Source organism: Dasypus novemcinctus, chromosome 8, assembly GCF_030445035.2.
Source record: "Dasypus novemcinctus isolate mDasNov1 chromosome 8, mDasNov1.1.hap2, whole genome shotgun sequence".
Classification (NCBI taxonomy): Eukaryota; Metazoa; Chordata; class Mammalia; order Cingulata; family Dasypodidae; genus Dasypus; species Dasypus novemcinctus.
The window spans coordinates 108,335,416-108,349,206 of record NC_080680.1 but is presented as its reverse complement, the minus strand read 5'-3'; the positions used below and the strand labels follow the sequence as shown (position 1 = coordinate 108,349,206).

At 39.7% G+C, this 13,791-nt stretch overlaps 1 protein-coding gene and 1 pseudogene across 11 annotated transcripts in view; both read right to left on the bottom strand.

Annotated features, from left to right (window-relative positions):
* Window positions 1-13,791, bottom strand: part of PTBP3 (polypyrimidine tract binding protein 3) — a 130,259-nt gene that overhangs the window by 68,092 nt on the left and 48,376 nt on the right. For 6 of the 11 annotated variants that reach the window (XM_004463906.3, XM_058302537.2, XM_004463905.4 and 3 more), the window contains one exon: window positions 11,372-11,447. Coding sequence is in view for 6 of the 11 variants with exons in the window: in XM_004463905.4 (XP_004463962.1) it covers window positions 11,372-11,447 (76 nt within the window). In the remaining 5 variants the exon portion in view is untranslated. Of the gene's footprint in view, window positions 1-11,362; window positions 11,448-13,791 lie in introns of all 11 variants that reach the window. The other 5 variants (XM_071217059.1, XM_012527345.3, XM_004463904.4 and 2 more) reach the window with 1 other exon arrangement.
* Window positions 8,953-9,876, bottom strand: LOC139439522 (large ribosomal subunit protein eL8 pseudogene; annotated as a pseudogene).

Sequence of the window (13,791 nt, the reverse complement as noted above, 5' to 3'; positions counted from 1 at the left end):
TACTCTTTCAAATTCTTTTTTGTGGTCATCCAGTATCTTCTTAATCTCTTTAGCCATCTCAATGAATTTGCTGGAATACCTATGATTAGTTGTCTTAACTCCTTTATGTCACCTGGAGGCTTAGCCTGTTCCTTTGGGCCATTTATTTCTGTTTCTTGGTACAGAATGAAATTTTCTGTTGGTGTCTTGGCATCTGGTTTACTAGATGTATTTATTCTGGGCACAGATTCTTTAGTTTAGTGCTTTCTATTTGATTGGCTTTGTGCTGCAGCCCCTTGTTATATACAGTGGTACCTTAGAACTTGTCATTAATTGGTTCCGGGAGACATAACAAATACCAAAAATGATGAATACAGACTTTTCCCATAAGGAATAATGTAAATAAATTTAATGCAACCCAAACCAAAAACATAAAACAAAAAACAATCTTTTCTGTTCAGCACTATCACTGCTCATTTTCTCAGGACCCATGATAAGGGGAAAAAATGTAAAAATATACAAAATGACCACAGAAGCTAAGGTAAGACCACAATGGGAAGTGCACAGGGCAAGAGCTACTGCATGACTAATGTGTGACCCTTTGTTTCAGCTGGAAAGAGCAGCAAGTTATGAGGGAACCAACACTGACAGGTTCTGGCTTACACGTCAAATACCAAACAAATGACAAGTACCAGGACAAAATGTTCACGTCAAAATGTGTAGAGTACCAAATTTTACCAGTTTCAAAACAGTTGAGTACCAAGGTTCAGCTTAATTTGGAAATTTATAATGGCTTGTGTTTAACCAATTTATAATGGCTTGTGTTTGACCAATGTGAATTTTTTTTCAGTTCTTTCTCATCTGTTTCCTCCCTTGCTGATTGCATAAGCAGGAGTCGAGGATACAGTTGGTACTTATTGTAAGCTGTGGACGTGGAAGCTGCCTGCATTACCCTAGGAACCAATGAAACTTCTCCCTCCTACTTCCCAGAGGTACAGATGGAACTGCATCTGTGTGTAGGCCAAGACCACTTTAAGTTGTTCAAAGAGACTGATGAAATTTCACACCCCTTCCTGCCTTGCCTAGGGTGGGGATGGAGCTGCAGATGTGGGTAGCAAACTAAGCCATGCATGTCAAAACTGACCATAATTGCCCAGGTAGACTGATGAAGTATCAACCCCATTCCTCCCCTGCCAGGGGTGAGGATGGAACCACATGAGTATCCAACAATCTAGTCTGTGTGGGCCAAAAGCAAAACAGCCCACCCCACTGTCCTATCAGGGGTGGGGATGGAGCCACAGATGTCTAACAATTTAGCCTGTGTAAGCTGAAAGCACCTGCAGTTGCCCACTGATGCTGGGGAAACACCGCCCCCCTCCTATCCTATTGGGGGGTGAAGATAGAGCCACAAGTGTCCAATTATCCATGCAGACCAAAAGTTACTAGTTTCCAGGACTGGCTGGTACTGGTGTCCCCAGCTTCCTCCCTGCTGGAGCTGGGGTTGGAGCCTAGGCTAGAGGCGCAATCCAACCTGGGTGGAAAGAAGCCAATCCTTACTGTCACTGCAATTTACAATCAGCCTCATGTCGTCCTGATGCCAGGGGTGGAATTAAAATGGAGGCTACCAGTCTCTTTCTGACTTGAACAGGTTCAAACTTTAGCTGTTCTTAGAATTAGACTTTAGCCAGCCAAGTTTACTAATCAGTAGATGAAGTCAGTGCCCAACTATTTCTCCTTCTCCCATTTCTGGAAAATAGAGCTTCCAGCTCCATCCAGGGAATAGCTGCTGAGGTAGCTTTAGCTGCCAGCAGGAGTGGGCACCAGCCTCCACAGTGTGGAGTGCTCTACTCAGAAATCTTCATTGCAGATGGGCAGTCTTCTCCTTCTGTTCTTGCAAGGATAATAGCTTGGGGTGATTACTAACTACACTGTAGGACGAGCTGACTCCTCAAGCTCCTTACTCTACTGCCATCTTACCCCTCCCATAATAATGGCTAGTTTTGAATGCTTTCAATGAAATGAAATAAAGCTCTTGGAAGGTCATTCTTTCTAATGTGAAATACCTAACATCAATGAAAATTCAGTTTGAAAAGTTCAACATTGAAGATAATATTAATTTTGGTGTAGTACAGTGTTATGGTAAAAACATTGTTCTTACTGATAATCTTATGAAGCAGACATATACTTTCAATTAGCTGGGTGCTACATAATTTCCAACTTTGCCCAAACAAGCAATATTCTTCCACTAGAAATTGTAGTTGTTAAATTTTATAAATATTTAAAATCCACATTTAGCTTAACTGAACACAGATTTTTTTTTTTTTTGACGATTATACTGAACACAGGAAAACAAAAGCCTTTCAGCAACACAGTACACGTGGGTCTCTTTTAGCTACTCATCACCAATGAGATATTTTCATCATTTTTGTATTTGAGGAACTATTTAGTATCTTACTCTTTTGTAAATGAGTCCTACAACCTTTCCATTGTAATTTGTCAAAACCATTTAGAAACTTTATTCAAAGTAATCAATGAATTACGCACCGAAGTCTTCAAGGTTTTGAGTTTTAAAGAATTGCAAATATGGGATAAAATATTACAAAAAAATATTTTAATGTATATATAACCTTTAAAAAACTAAAATGTTAAATACAAGAGCAACAATGCAACAACCAATGGTTAGGGAAAACAGGCACTTCAGATTTACTACTTTGGGTCCATGGCAGTCAAAGACCTAGAAATAAAGGCTCTTCCTTAAAGACATCCCTGCATAAAACTAGATCCCTCAGTAGGCAGTACCCACAGTGAAATGCAAGCTAAAATTAGAAAATTTCTATCTACTAAAAGCATTCAACAAGGAAGCCTATCTCTGTTTAGGGATTTTGATCCTTGGAATAAGAATCCACAAGTTAAAAAATTAACATACACATTAGAACATTTGTTTGGAGGCTGATGATGTACTAAAAAGTGTAGCAGAACATACACAAAACTACTCTGGGGATTCTTAAGAAAGGAGGGGGAAAAAAAAGTTGAAGATTATCTCACAACCAGAAATTATGAATTGCACAAGGGAACACTCTACATAAATGAACATTAGCAGATACAACAAACAGAAATATTAGTACCTCCCAGAACTCATATAATTATAAAATCTGAGGCAACAAAATTTTTGTTTTAAATGATTAAATAATTAAGGAAAAAAGGAATGTAAATCATAAGAACAGGATACTAGTTTTAAAAAGAAAACAGGCAGACTTTAAAACTGAATTAAATTTATACCAACCCATTCCCTAATTAAAAAAAAAATCTTCTCATTCATAAACCAAAAAATAAACTACCAAAAGCATAAGCAACAAAAGAAAAAAATTGATAAATTATACCTCAATATTAAAAACTTGTGCATCAAAAGACATTATTGAGAAAGTAGGGGAAAAAACAACCTAAAGAATGGGAAAAAATATTTGGAAATCATCTATCTCATAAGCTTTTAATATCCAGAATATATAAAGAATCCCTACAACTCAAAAACAAAAAGACAACCTAATTAAAAGTTAAGCAAAGGTCTCAAATACACATTCCTCAACAAAAAGTATACAAATGGCCAATAAACTCATGAATATATGCTCAACATTATTAGCCATTAGGGAAAAGCAAATCAAAACTACAATGAGATGCCACCTCATACCCACTAGAATGCTATTACTAAATGGGAAACAATAAGTGCTGGTGAGAGTGCACAGAAATAGGAACCATTCAGAATTGTTGGTAGGAATGCAAAACAGTACAGCCACTGTACTGGAAAACAATTTGGGGGTTCCCCCATAAAGTAAAACTTAGAACTAAAGTAAAACTTAGAACAGCAGTTGTACTCCTAGGTATATACCCCAAAGAACTGAAAGCAGGGATTCCCAATGGATATTTCTATACCAATGTACATAACAGCATTATTCACAATAGACAAAAGGTGGAAGCAACCGAAATGTCCATCAGCAGATGAATAAACATGGTTTGTGTGTGTGTGTGTCTGTGTGTGTGCGTGTGTGTATGCAAAGGAATATTAGCCTTGAAAGGAGTCAAGAAGTGGTACATACCACTTCTTGGAAGAACTTCAAAGACACCATGTTGAGTGAAATAAGTCAGATGCAAAGAGACAGATAATGTATGATTTCACTTACATTAAACAGCTAAAACATGCAAACACAGACACAGGAAATGGAATACAGATTACTGAGAGTAGTGTATTAGTCAGTCAAGAGGGTGCTAATGCTAAGTACCAGAAATCTGTTGGCTTTTATAAATAGTATTTATTTAGGGTAGAAGCTTGCAGTCACAAAACCCTAAAGAGTCCAACTCAAGGTACTTTAAGAGGTACTTTCTCACCCCAAAGTCTGTTGCCATGTGTTGATGTAAGATGGCAGGCAATGTCTACAAGGGTTCAATCTTCCTTCTTTGTCTTAAGGCTCTGTGTCCCAGCTTCTTTCAATCTCAAATGTAGGCTAGCATAAGGCTCATCTCTCTCCCTGGGGCTCATTTCTTTCCGGGCTCGGCTGCTCTGGTCTCTTCACAAGTTCAGCTATAGACTATCAGGCTCATCTCTCTTCCTGGGACACAAGATATACTCTGTGTATCTTCTCTGTGTGAAAGTCTATTTTATCAACCCACCAAGGGGGTGGGGACTCAACATCGAGTCACATTCCAATGATATGGCTAAATCAAAGCCCTAATCTTAACATAATTTAATCAGACGGCTCAGCTGAATTTAATGTGATCAAAGGGTTATCATGCCCAGAGCAACAGACCAGTTTACAAACATAACCTTTATCTCTTTTTAGAATTCATAAATAGTATCAAACTGCCACAGGCAGGGACAAGGAGAGTATAGAGTTAAGACATAAAGGATGCAGTTTCTTTATGGAGTAATGTGAAAGTTCTGGTAATAGATGGTGGTGAGGGTAGTGCAACATTGTGAATGTGATTACTCCCCACTGAATTTTATCCTTGGGCATGGCTGAGATGGGAAAGGGAAAGTTGTATATGTTTTCTGAATTTAATAACAACAAAAAGAACAGCTAAAGAGATTATTAAATGCAAAACATGATCCTAGACAGGATCTAATAATGGAGGGAAAAGGGCTCAAAAGAACATTCATGGAAATTTCGTGAACTTAATAGCTGCAGTTAAGGGGGTTACATAAGGGAATAAATATCCTTGTTTATAATAAATGTGCATGGAACTATCATGTGCTCAAGAAGCATGATGCATACAACCTACTCTCAAATGTCCAGAAAACTTACAGAAATGATAAGGCAGATGTGGCAAAATGTTAAAATTGGTGGATCTGGGTATGTTGGGGCGGTATGTTGGAGTTCTCTGTATGTGTTTTGTATTAATTTTGTAACTGTCCTATAAGTTTGAAATTATTTCAAAAGAAAAAGAAAAAAATGACATAAAAATTAAATAGATATGGTATATACATACAATGGAATATTTATCCATAAAAATGAATAAAATACTGAAACATGCCACAACATGGATGACGCTTGAAGACATTACACTGAGTGAAATATGCCAGGCACAAATTGACAAATATTATACGATTCCACTTCTATGAAATATCTACAAAAAGTAAATTTACAGAGACAGAAAGGAGATTATAGATTACCAAGAACTAGAAGGTAGTTGCGGGGGGATGGGGTGTTACCACTTACTAAGTATAGAATTTCTGCTTGGGATGTTGACAGCACAATATTGTAAATATAATTAATGTTACTGAATTGCACATATGAAAATTATTAAAAAGGAAATTGTAGTGTTACTGTGGTAATACATGTTACCCCAATGGAGTTTTCTCTTTTTTCTTTTCAGGACAAATAGAACATGGAGAAATGAGAAATCAACACTCTAATGGAATACTCAATGGAAGGATTAAACAGCAAAATAGACAAACCTGAAGAGATGAGTAAATTAGAAAATCATTTTAAGGAAATTACCTAAAATGAAGCACATTTAATAGAAAGAGATGACAAAATATGTAAGAGAGGTTTAAAAAAGTGCAGGAGAAAAGGAGATGGCCCTATACACATCCAACTGGAATTCTAGAAGGAGGCAACTTTGTGGACTTATCAGGTCACTTCCAAGCATGATAAATGAAAATAAGCCTCCAACAAGTGTTCTCAATCCTGGCTGAGCCTTAGATCTATAAGCTTAAAAAGCTTTAAAAACAAACAAGAGGGAAGCGGATGTGGCCCAAAGGATAGGGCATCCACCTACCACATGGGAGGTACAAGGTTCAAACCCAGGGCCTCCTGACCCATGTGATGAGCTGGCCCGCATACACTGCTGATGTACATAAGGAGTGCCATGCCACGCAGGGGTGTCCCCCGCATAGGGGAATCCCACACACAAGGAGTGCGCCCCGTAAGGAGGCGCCCAGCGCAAGAAAAGTGCAGCCTGCCCAGGAATGGCGCTGCACACAGAGAGAGCTGACGCAGTAAGATGACGCAACAAAACGAGACACAAATTCCGGGTGCCACTGACGAATAGAAGCAGACAAAGAAGAACACTGAGCGAATGGACACAGAGAGCAGACAACGGGGGGGGGGGGGGGGGGTTAGAGAAATAAACAAACAAATCTTTTTAAAAAACAAAAACAACCAAGAAATAGTGTCTACATGCCCATCCCTAAAGATTCTGGATTTGGTATGGGATAGGGTCAAGGCATCAGTATTTTCTCAAAGCTTCCCAAATTATTTTAATGAGCCTCCAGAATCAGTAATCCCTGAGTCAACCTCCTGCTGCTGCCCTACTTACAAAATCTTTCCACATAGTCTTTATGATGGTTTGTATAAGGACTACAGGAAGGTAATAAAGCTAATCCATTCCTGTGGGTATAAAACTATTTTAAGTAGGATTTTTCAATAGGTTACTTCAGTTAAGTCATGGGCAAGGGTGATATTAATCCTCTTACTGGAGTCCTTTATAAGTGGGATGAATGGGGTGGGGGGGGAGGGGGCAGAGTCACAGAGGCAACACACTGAAAGCAATGAAACCCCGAAGAGTAGGGAAAGACCAGGAGACACCGCCATGTGCCTTGCCATGGCTGACAGTTGGTCTTCAGGGAGAAAGCATCACCTTGATTTGGACATTTTTCTCAGCACTGAAAGGGTAAACTTGTAAACTAATAAATTTCCAGCGTTAGAAAACAATCCATTTTATGGTATGGTATCTTTCAGAACCAAGGTACTATGGTAATTCCCCTACATTCATAATCTCACTGATTTTTCCTTTCACTTTTTTGTTAAATGTGGCCCATTCCTCTGACAGAATCCTTACACGGAAGATATTAATTCTCTCAAACGCCGTATACTTCAGGGTATGAAAGTGAAGCCCAATTATTCCTAGCTCCCTGTAACTCCAAATTCAGGTGGATAAAAATCCTACTCTGAGACTGACAGTTCCCAGTCAGTTCTCAGTTGTCAATGGTGTTTGATACTGATTTCCAAATTTCTGTCATGATGTGGAGACCAGAAAAGCCAGTGCCTACCAGACATTTCCATTTGAATGTTACACAGGTACCTCAAACAACATATACAAATCTGAACCTGCAACGTGGTTCAATGCTGCTCCTTCTATATTCTCTACTCTGAATGAATGGCATCCACCCAACTTTTTTTTTTTTGTTTTTGAGGTATCAGGGCTGGGGACTGAACCCGCACCCTTGTATGTGGGAAGCCAGCATTTAACCACTCAGCCACACTGGCTCCCCTGAGTTGGTTTCTTCATTTGTTTGCTTGTTGTTTTGTTTCTATTTTTTAGGAGGCACCGGGGAACTGACCCAGAGCCTTCCATGTGGTAAGCAGACTTTTTTTTTTAAAGATTTATTTTTTATTTCTTTCTCTCCCCTCCCCCCCCCCACCCCACCCCCACCCCGGTTGTCCGTTCTCTGTGTCTATTTGCTCGTCTTCTTTGTCCGCTTCTGTTGTTGTCAGTGGCACAGGAATCTGTGTTTCTTTTGGTTGCATCATCTTGTTGTGTCAGCTCTCTGTGTGTGCGGCGCCATTCCTGGGCAGGCTGCACTTTCTTTCCCGCTGGGCGGCTCTCCCCACGGGCACACTCCCTGAGCATGGTGCTCCCATATGCGGGGGACACCCCTGCATTGCACGGCGCTCCCTGTGCGCATCAGCACTGCACGTGAGCCAGCTCCACACGAGTCAAAGAGGCCTGGGATTTGAACCGCGGACCTCCCATGTGGTAGGCGGACACCCTATCCACTGGGCCAAGTCCGCTTTTTTTTTTTTTTCAAAGATTTAGGAAGCAGACTCTTAACTGCGTCAGTTCCATCTGCTCTACCACCATCCATTTTTCTGATTGTTCAGGTCCCAAAATCTGGGAATCACTGATGGGATCCCTTATTCTTCATATTTGATTAATCATCAAATACTATGAATTACTTTCTTTAAATTCTCCAATTCTGTCCATCACAACTGCCACCACCATAGTACAGCACACTATACCTTAGTTGGATTATAGCATTAACTTCTTAACTGCTCTCTCTCCTTCTAGCACTACACTCCTTTAATTCATTTTACACTAAGGCAGACTATATTTCTTAAGATAATGAAATGGCTGATATCCAACAGTTTTTTCCTTCAAAGATTTCAAGTGGTTCATAATCTCATAGAACACCTTTCAAGGACTACCCACTGCCCTTAGGAAAATTAAGTTGTTGATTACATTAGTAGTCTATACAGCTTGTTCCCAATGCTCAGTAGGCATTATGTCTTTAGTACCTGCCATCTTAATTCATAAGGTAGAGTGTGCAACCCTTTTTAACCATTAATATGGTCCTGGTTCCCAGTTCAAAGAGCATTTGTGGTGATATTTTAATGAAGACAGAAATAATATTTATAGTCTCTGTTTTTCCGAGCCTGCTCATGGTAGTGACCAATGATTTAACATATTTTAGTGACAACTTGTCAGAGTAGCAACCTTTTTTTCCTTTAAAGGAAAACTTTTATTTTTATGTATAGAGAAGTCAGCTGTGTACACTTAACCCAGTTTAGTGGCAAGTTCTTTAGCCTTTGCCTTCTCCAGCTTGGCAATGCGAAATATGGATTTGGGACCCAGGATATTGCCTCCCCAATGATGGCAGATCTCTCCATATCTTTTGTTGCAATTGGTTTTAATAGCTTTCACCAGCTTAGCTAGTGCTCCTTTGTCTTCCAAGTTGGCCTGTGTGAAGGCAACGGTGGTGCAGGTCTTTCTGTGGAGGAGCCATCCCAGCCTGACCTTTAACATTGATGATGCAGTAGGGAATCCCATTTTACAACACAAGGTAGGCAAAAAGACAACTAGCTCAACTGGGTCCACGTGACGTGCAATCACCACCAGCTCAAGCACAGGAAGCCTCTTGGTGGGGATGTCCCCTTTCCTGGCCGGTTTCTTCTCAACCCAGGCCAGTAGCCTCTGCATCTTCTCCTGCTTTGTCTCTGGTCTGTATTATGGTCCAGCTTGAGCAGCTGCGTGGCTGTTTGACAGTCCAAGGCCTGGGTGAACTGGTTGATGGCAGGGGACACTTTCAGCTGCTTGTAGAGGAACGCCCTTTGCCACTGCAGCTGGATGTAGCAGGGCCATTTGACAAAGCAGGTGAGGTTCCTTTGGGCTGGATAGCCTGTCCAATGCCAAAATTCTTAGGCCTTTTCTCTAACAGGATTTACCACCTTCTTGGCCTCCTGATTCTTCATGAAAGCAGGGGCTGGGGCCACCTTTTCTCCCTTGGCCGTCTTTCCTTTTGGCATCTTGGGTAGCAGGGAGAGAGAAAGGTAGCTACTTTCTGTTTTGGGAAACCCACAGGGTTGTAAGTGAGGGTATTAGTGAAATACTAAGATTTGCCCCAATTCCTTAATAACCAGGTCACAAAACACTACTCTTTAGAGCTTTAAGTTATTACTACCACTCCATCCTTACACTCTAAGTTCTAGCCACACACAGCCATACTCTCTCACTCCCTAAAATGTGAGTATTTGAAAGTCTAGGTGGTTTCTGGGATTTCTTCCAGTCCCCAAATTTCAAGAACACTTATTTTATTTCATATATGAATAGATCTCCCAGCTTTTCTGTAATCTTTTCCTCTCCCTGGAACTTTGCTCTCTCTACCCCTTATCTGACTAATTCCTACCTAACCTTTCAGATTTCAACTAAGATGTCATTTTCTCTAAAAATCCTTTACTGACGCAGGTGATCATTACCATCCTATACTTTACTTCTTAAAGTACTTAACACACTATATGATTAATTGCCTATTTGCTACTCTGTATCACTGTGAAAGTTCACGTAGTCCCAAGAAGCAGATAGCAAGATGGGATTCATTAAGGGAAACACCTATGGAAGGAAAAGGGAGAAGAGTAGTAGACAGGAAGACCCTTCAAGCTACAATATAGATCTAACGCCTGTAAAAAGAGAGGAATATGGGAGGAAGAATTTTCAGACTATATCACAGTTCTAAGAAAGTTTCAATAAGGTCAACAGGGCCAAAGTCATCCATTAGAAGAGTTCTGTCTCTTGCAGGAATGGGCCTGCACTGCCCATGTGCAGGGTACACCTGCCATGCTTAATCACTAGCTAGGAGCATCCTGGGGGAAGCATGACCTCAGTGCAAATGCTGCGTGGATCAAGAGTAGCAGCTTATCAGTCAACTACACTCTCTGCAGGAGACCTGCTAGCACATTTTCATAGCTGCCACACTGCCAGGTGTTAAGCTCAATGTGGCCAAGGACCCTTATCTGCCTTTGCTGTCATTTTATTCCGAGTAGTACAGAAAAGGCATTCAATAAATAATTGTCAGTTTTGAAACTCAAATTTCAGTATGAAATCAGTAAAACAAGAACAATAATAGCAATACCTTATATTTGTTTTAATATAAAGCTTTTCCCTGATTCTACTTTCATGGGATAAGCAGAAAAGATGAGAGAAGTGATACCCAGAGATTCACATGACTCAATGTTGCCAATTCTTAGGGTTCCAAATATTCTCTCACTCCCTAAAATGTGAGTATCTGAAAGACTAGGTGGTTTCTAGGATTTCTTCCAGTCCCCAAATTTCAAGAACAATTATTTTAAAATTATGTGTTCTCTTATAGTATATGAAATATAACAAAGGAATCCTCAAATTAGATCCAAATTAATCCTTAAAACTCAGGGAGCCATTATGAATGATTTCAACTACATGGACAGTATAATACTGAACAACAAAAAATTTTAGTTTTTGTTATAAATAGTGGCAGTTACACATATGTTTGTAAATGGGCAAAATAAGAAAACTATAAGAAGAGGGGAGGAACTTATGGAAGAAAAACATTTTAGATATTGAAAAAAGTAAAACTCACCATACACACCTGTAGTAGAAGTAGAATTGTTCATGGTAAAAGGTCCGTTAATGATGCCAGAAGAAAGAAGCTCATCAGATCTCCGCTGAAAAGCAAAAACAATGTTCAGTTAATAAAAGAAGTTTTGGATAATATATAAAACTTTTAAAGCTAGTGTTATTACTTCACTTGAGCATCAAGACATTTATTAAGTCTCATTCTCAAGAATTACAAAACGTTGGAAGTGAACTATATAGTAAGGAAAAATTACTATTCATTCACGATTGTTAGTTATCAAAAAACAAATGGAGATATAATTGTGCAACCCTTTTTAATATCATACCCAGTCCCCCAAGATTTTGTATGAAGTATCAGAACCCCTTATTTGGGGGACTGTATCCTGACATTATTTTTGTAGTATGTATTTACCTGCAAATAATTTGTGGAGTGTGCCCTAAAAATCCTGATTTTTCAATACCTAAATTTCTTTTTTAAGTAGAAGACAAAGATGTAATTTATTTCTATATTATCAAACCCTTTATAATCAGTGAATTCATCTATTAATTCTCAAAATAATCTTTAATGTACACTATTTAAATAATACAGTTTTTTCTTCAGGTAAAACTTTTAACCTAATTCCAAATAAGAACTGTCAGTGCATAAAAGTCTAAGATAAGCCTTTTTATTGTAATAAAATCTATTACCATGATTGAAATGTTTACATTTAGGAAGGACAAAAAGATATCTTGTATAAAATCACAACAAACCTATTTTAATAGTACTATTTATTTAGCGTGGACAATTTTTTAAGAACAAATATTTTGGTCCACCAGATGATAAAATATAATCCCCAAACTATGCTACAAATATTAGAATAACAATAGTGCTACAATAGATATTTAATTTTTAGGTTTAAGTTCCACCTCTGCAGGAAACAACTTCAGCCTTTGATGAAGAAAGAAAAACTACCAAGGTGTATCCACAACAGAAACAATTATTTTGACAGTCCCTATATTAAACATCTAGAAATTATTCCCTTTGTAATTCCAGCCAATGTGGGCCTTCTCCAACACCAGACCACTCCCAAAGGGGTGAAACCAACCAGTGGTACAGAGCATAGCAGGTCCTTTCAAAGTGGACAATGTCATTACAAGTGTGGCAAATGGATAGACCAGTCAAAAAAAAGTACACTTGTTCAACACAGCAGAGTTCCCACTGAAGAAAGGCTTTATAAGTGCAGTGAGTAAGAGAAAGCCTTCAGCTAGCTACAAATACACATTTGTTCAGCATCAGACAGTGCATAATAAAAGATCTTATGAGTGCAGCAAATGCAGGAAAGCCTTTGGGCAAAAATCCAAACCTCTTTGACAGGAGAAAACTCACACTGGAACAAGGCCCTAGAGTGCAGTAAATCTGGGAAATCCTTTACCCAAAACTACAGCCTTACTGAACACCAAAAACTTCATACCAGATAAAGGCCTCATGAGTAAAGCCAATGTGAGAAAGCTTTCAATTACCAGTTTGCTCTCGTTGAGCACCAAGAATGTAAGCACCCAGACAGGCTTTATGATGCAGTCAATCTGGGAAAGCCTTTCGTCAATGATCTAACTTCATTCGAAACCAGACATTTCAAGCAGGAGAAAGGTCCTAGATCTGTAAAGAATGTGCTTTCAGGGAAGCAGACTTGGCCAATGGATAAGGCATCCACCTACCACATGGGAGGTCCGCGGTTCAAACCCCAGGCCTCCTTCATCTGTGTGGAAGCTGGCCCATGCGCAGTGCTGATGCGCACAAGGAGTGCCCTGCCACGCAGGGGTGTCCCCCGCATAGGGGAGCCCCACACGCAAGGAGTGTGCCCCGTAAGGAAGCTGCCCAGCACAAAAGAAAGGGCAGCGTGCCCAAGAATGGCGCCACACACATGGAGAGCTGACACAACAAGATGACACAACAAAAAAAGATTCCTTGTGCCGCTGATAAGGACAGAAGCGGTCACTGAAGAACACAGCAAATGGACAGAGAGCAGACAACTGGGGGGGGGAGGGGAGAGAAATAAATAAATAAATAAAATAAATCTTTTTAAAAAAGAATGTACTTTCAATTTGTTCAATATACAGCCTTTGTGAGGGAGCCATCTGCCTGAAGTTGAACGTTATACATTTTAACGTCCACGGTGTTGAGTTCCAGATCGGTGAAAATCTTTCAGCAGCTGCACTGCACATTCTAACGCGCGCAGAATCCTTTCCTGACTCATGTCACCGTGAGGTTTTATAGCAGAAGCCAGCTCACCTCTATCACCTAGCGGGTTGCCAAAGTGTGCATTAGTCATCCCAACATGCTTAGGAAAGAGAGATGCAAGTTTTTCCCATCCCTCGGAGGAGATCATAAACAGCCTGAGCTGTGAGGATATCACATTCCCTTCTCTCTGTCTGCTCTAGTTTTGGCCAAGAACC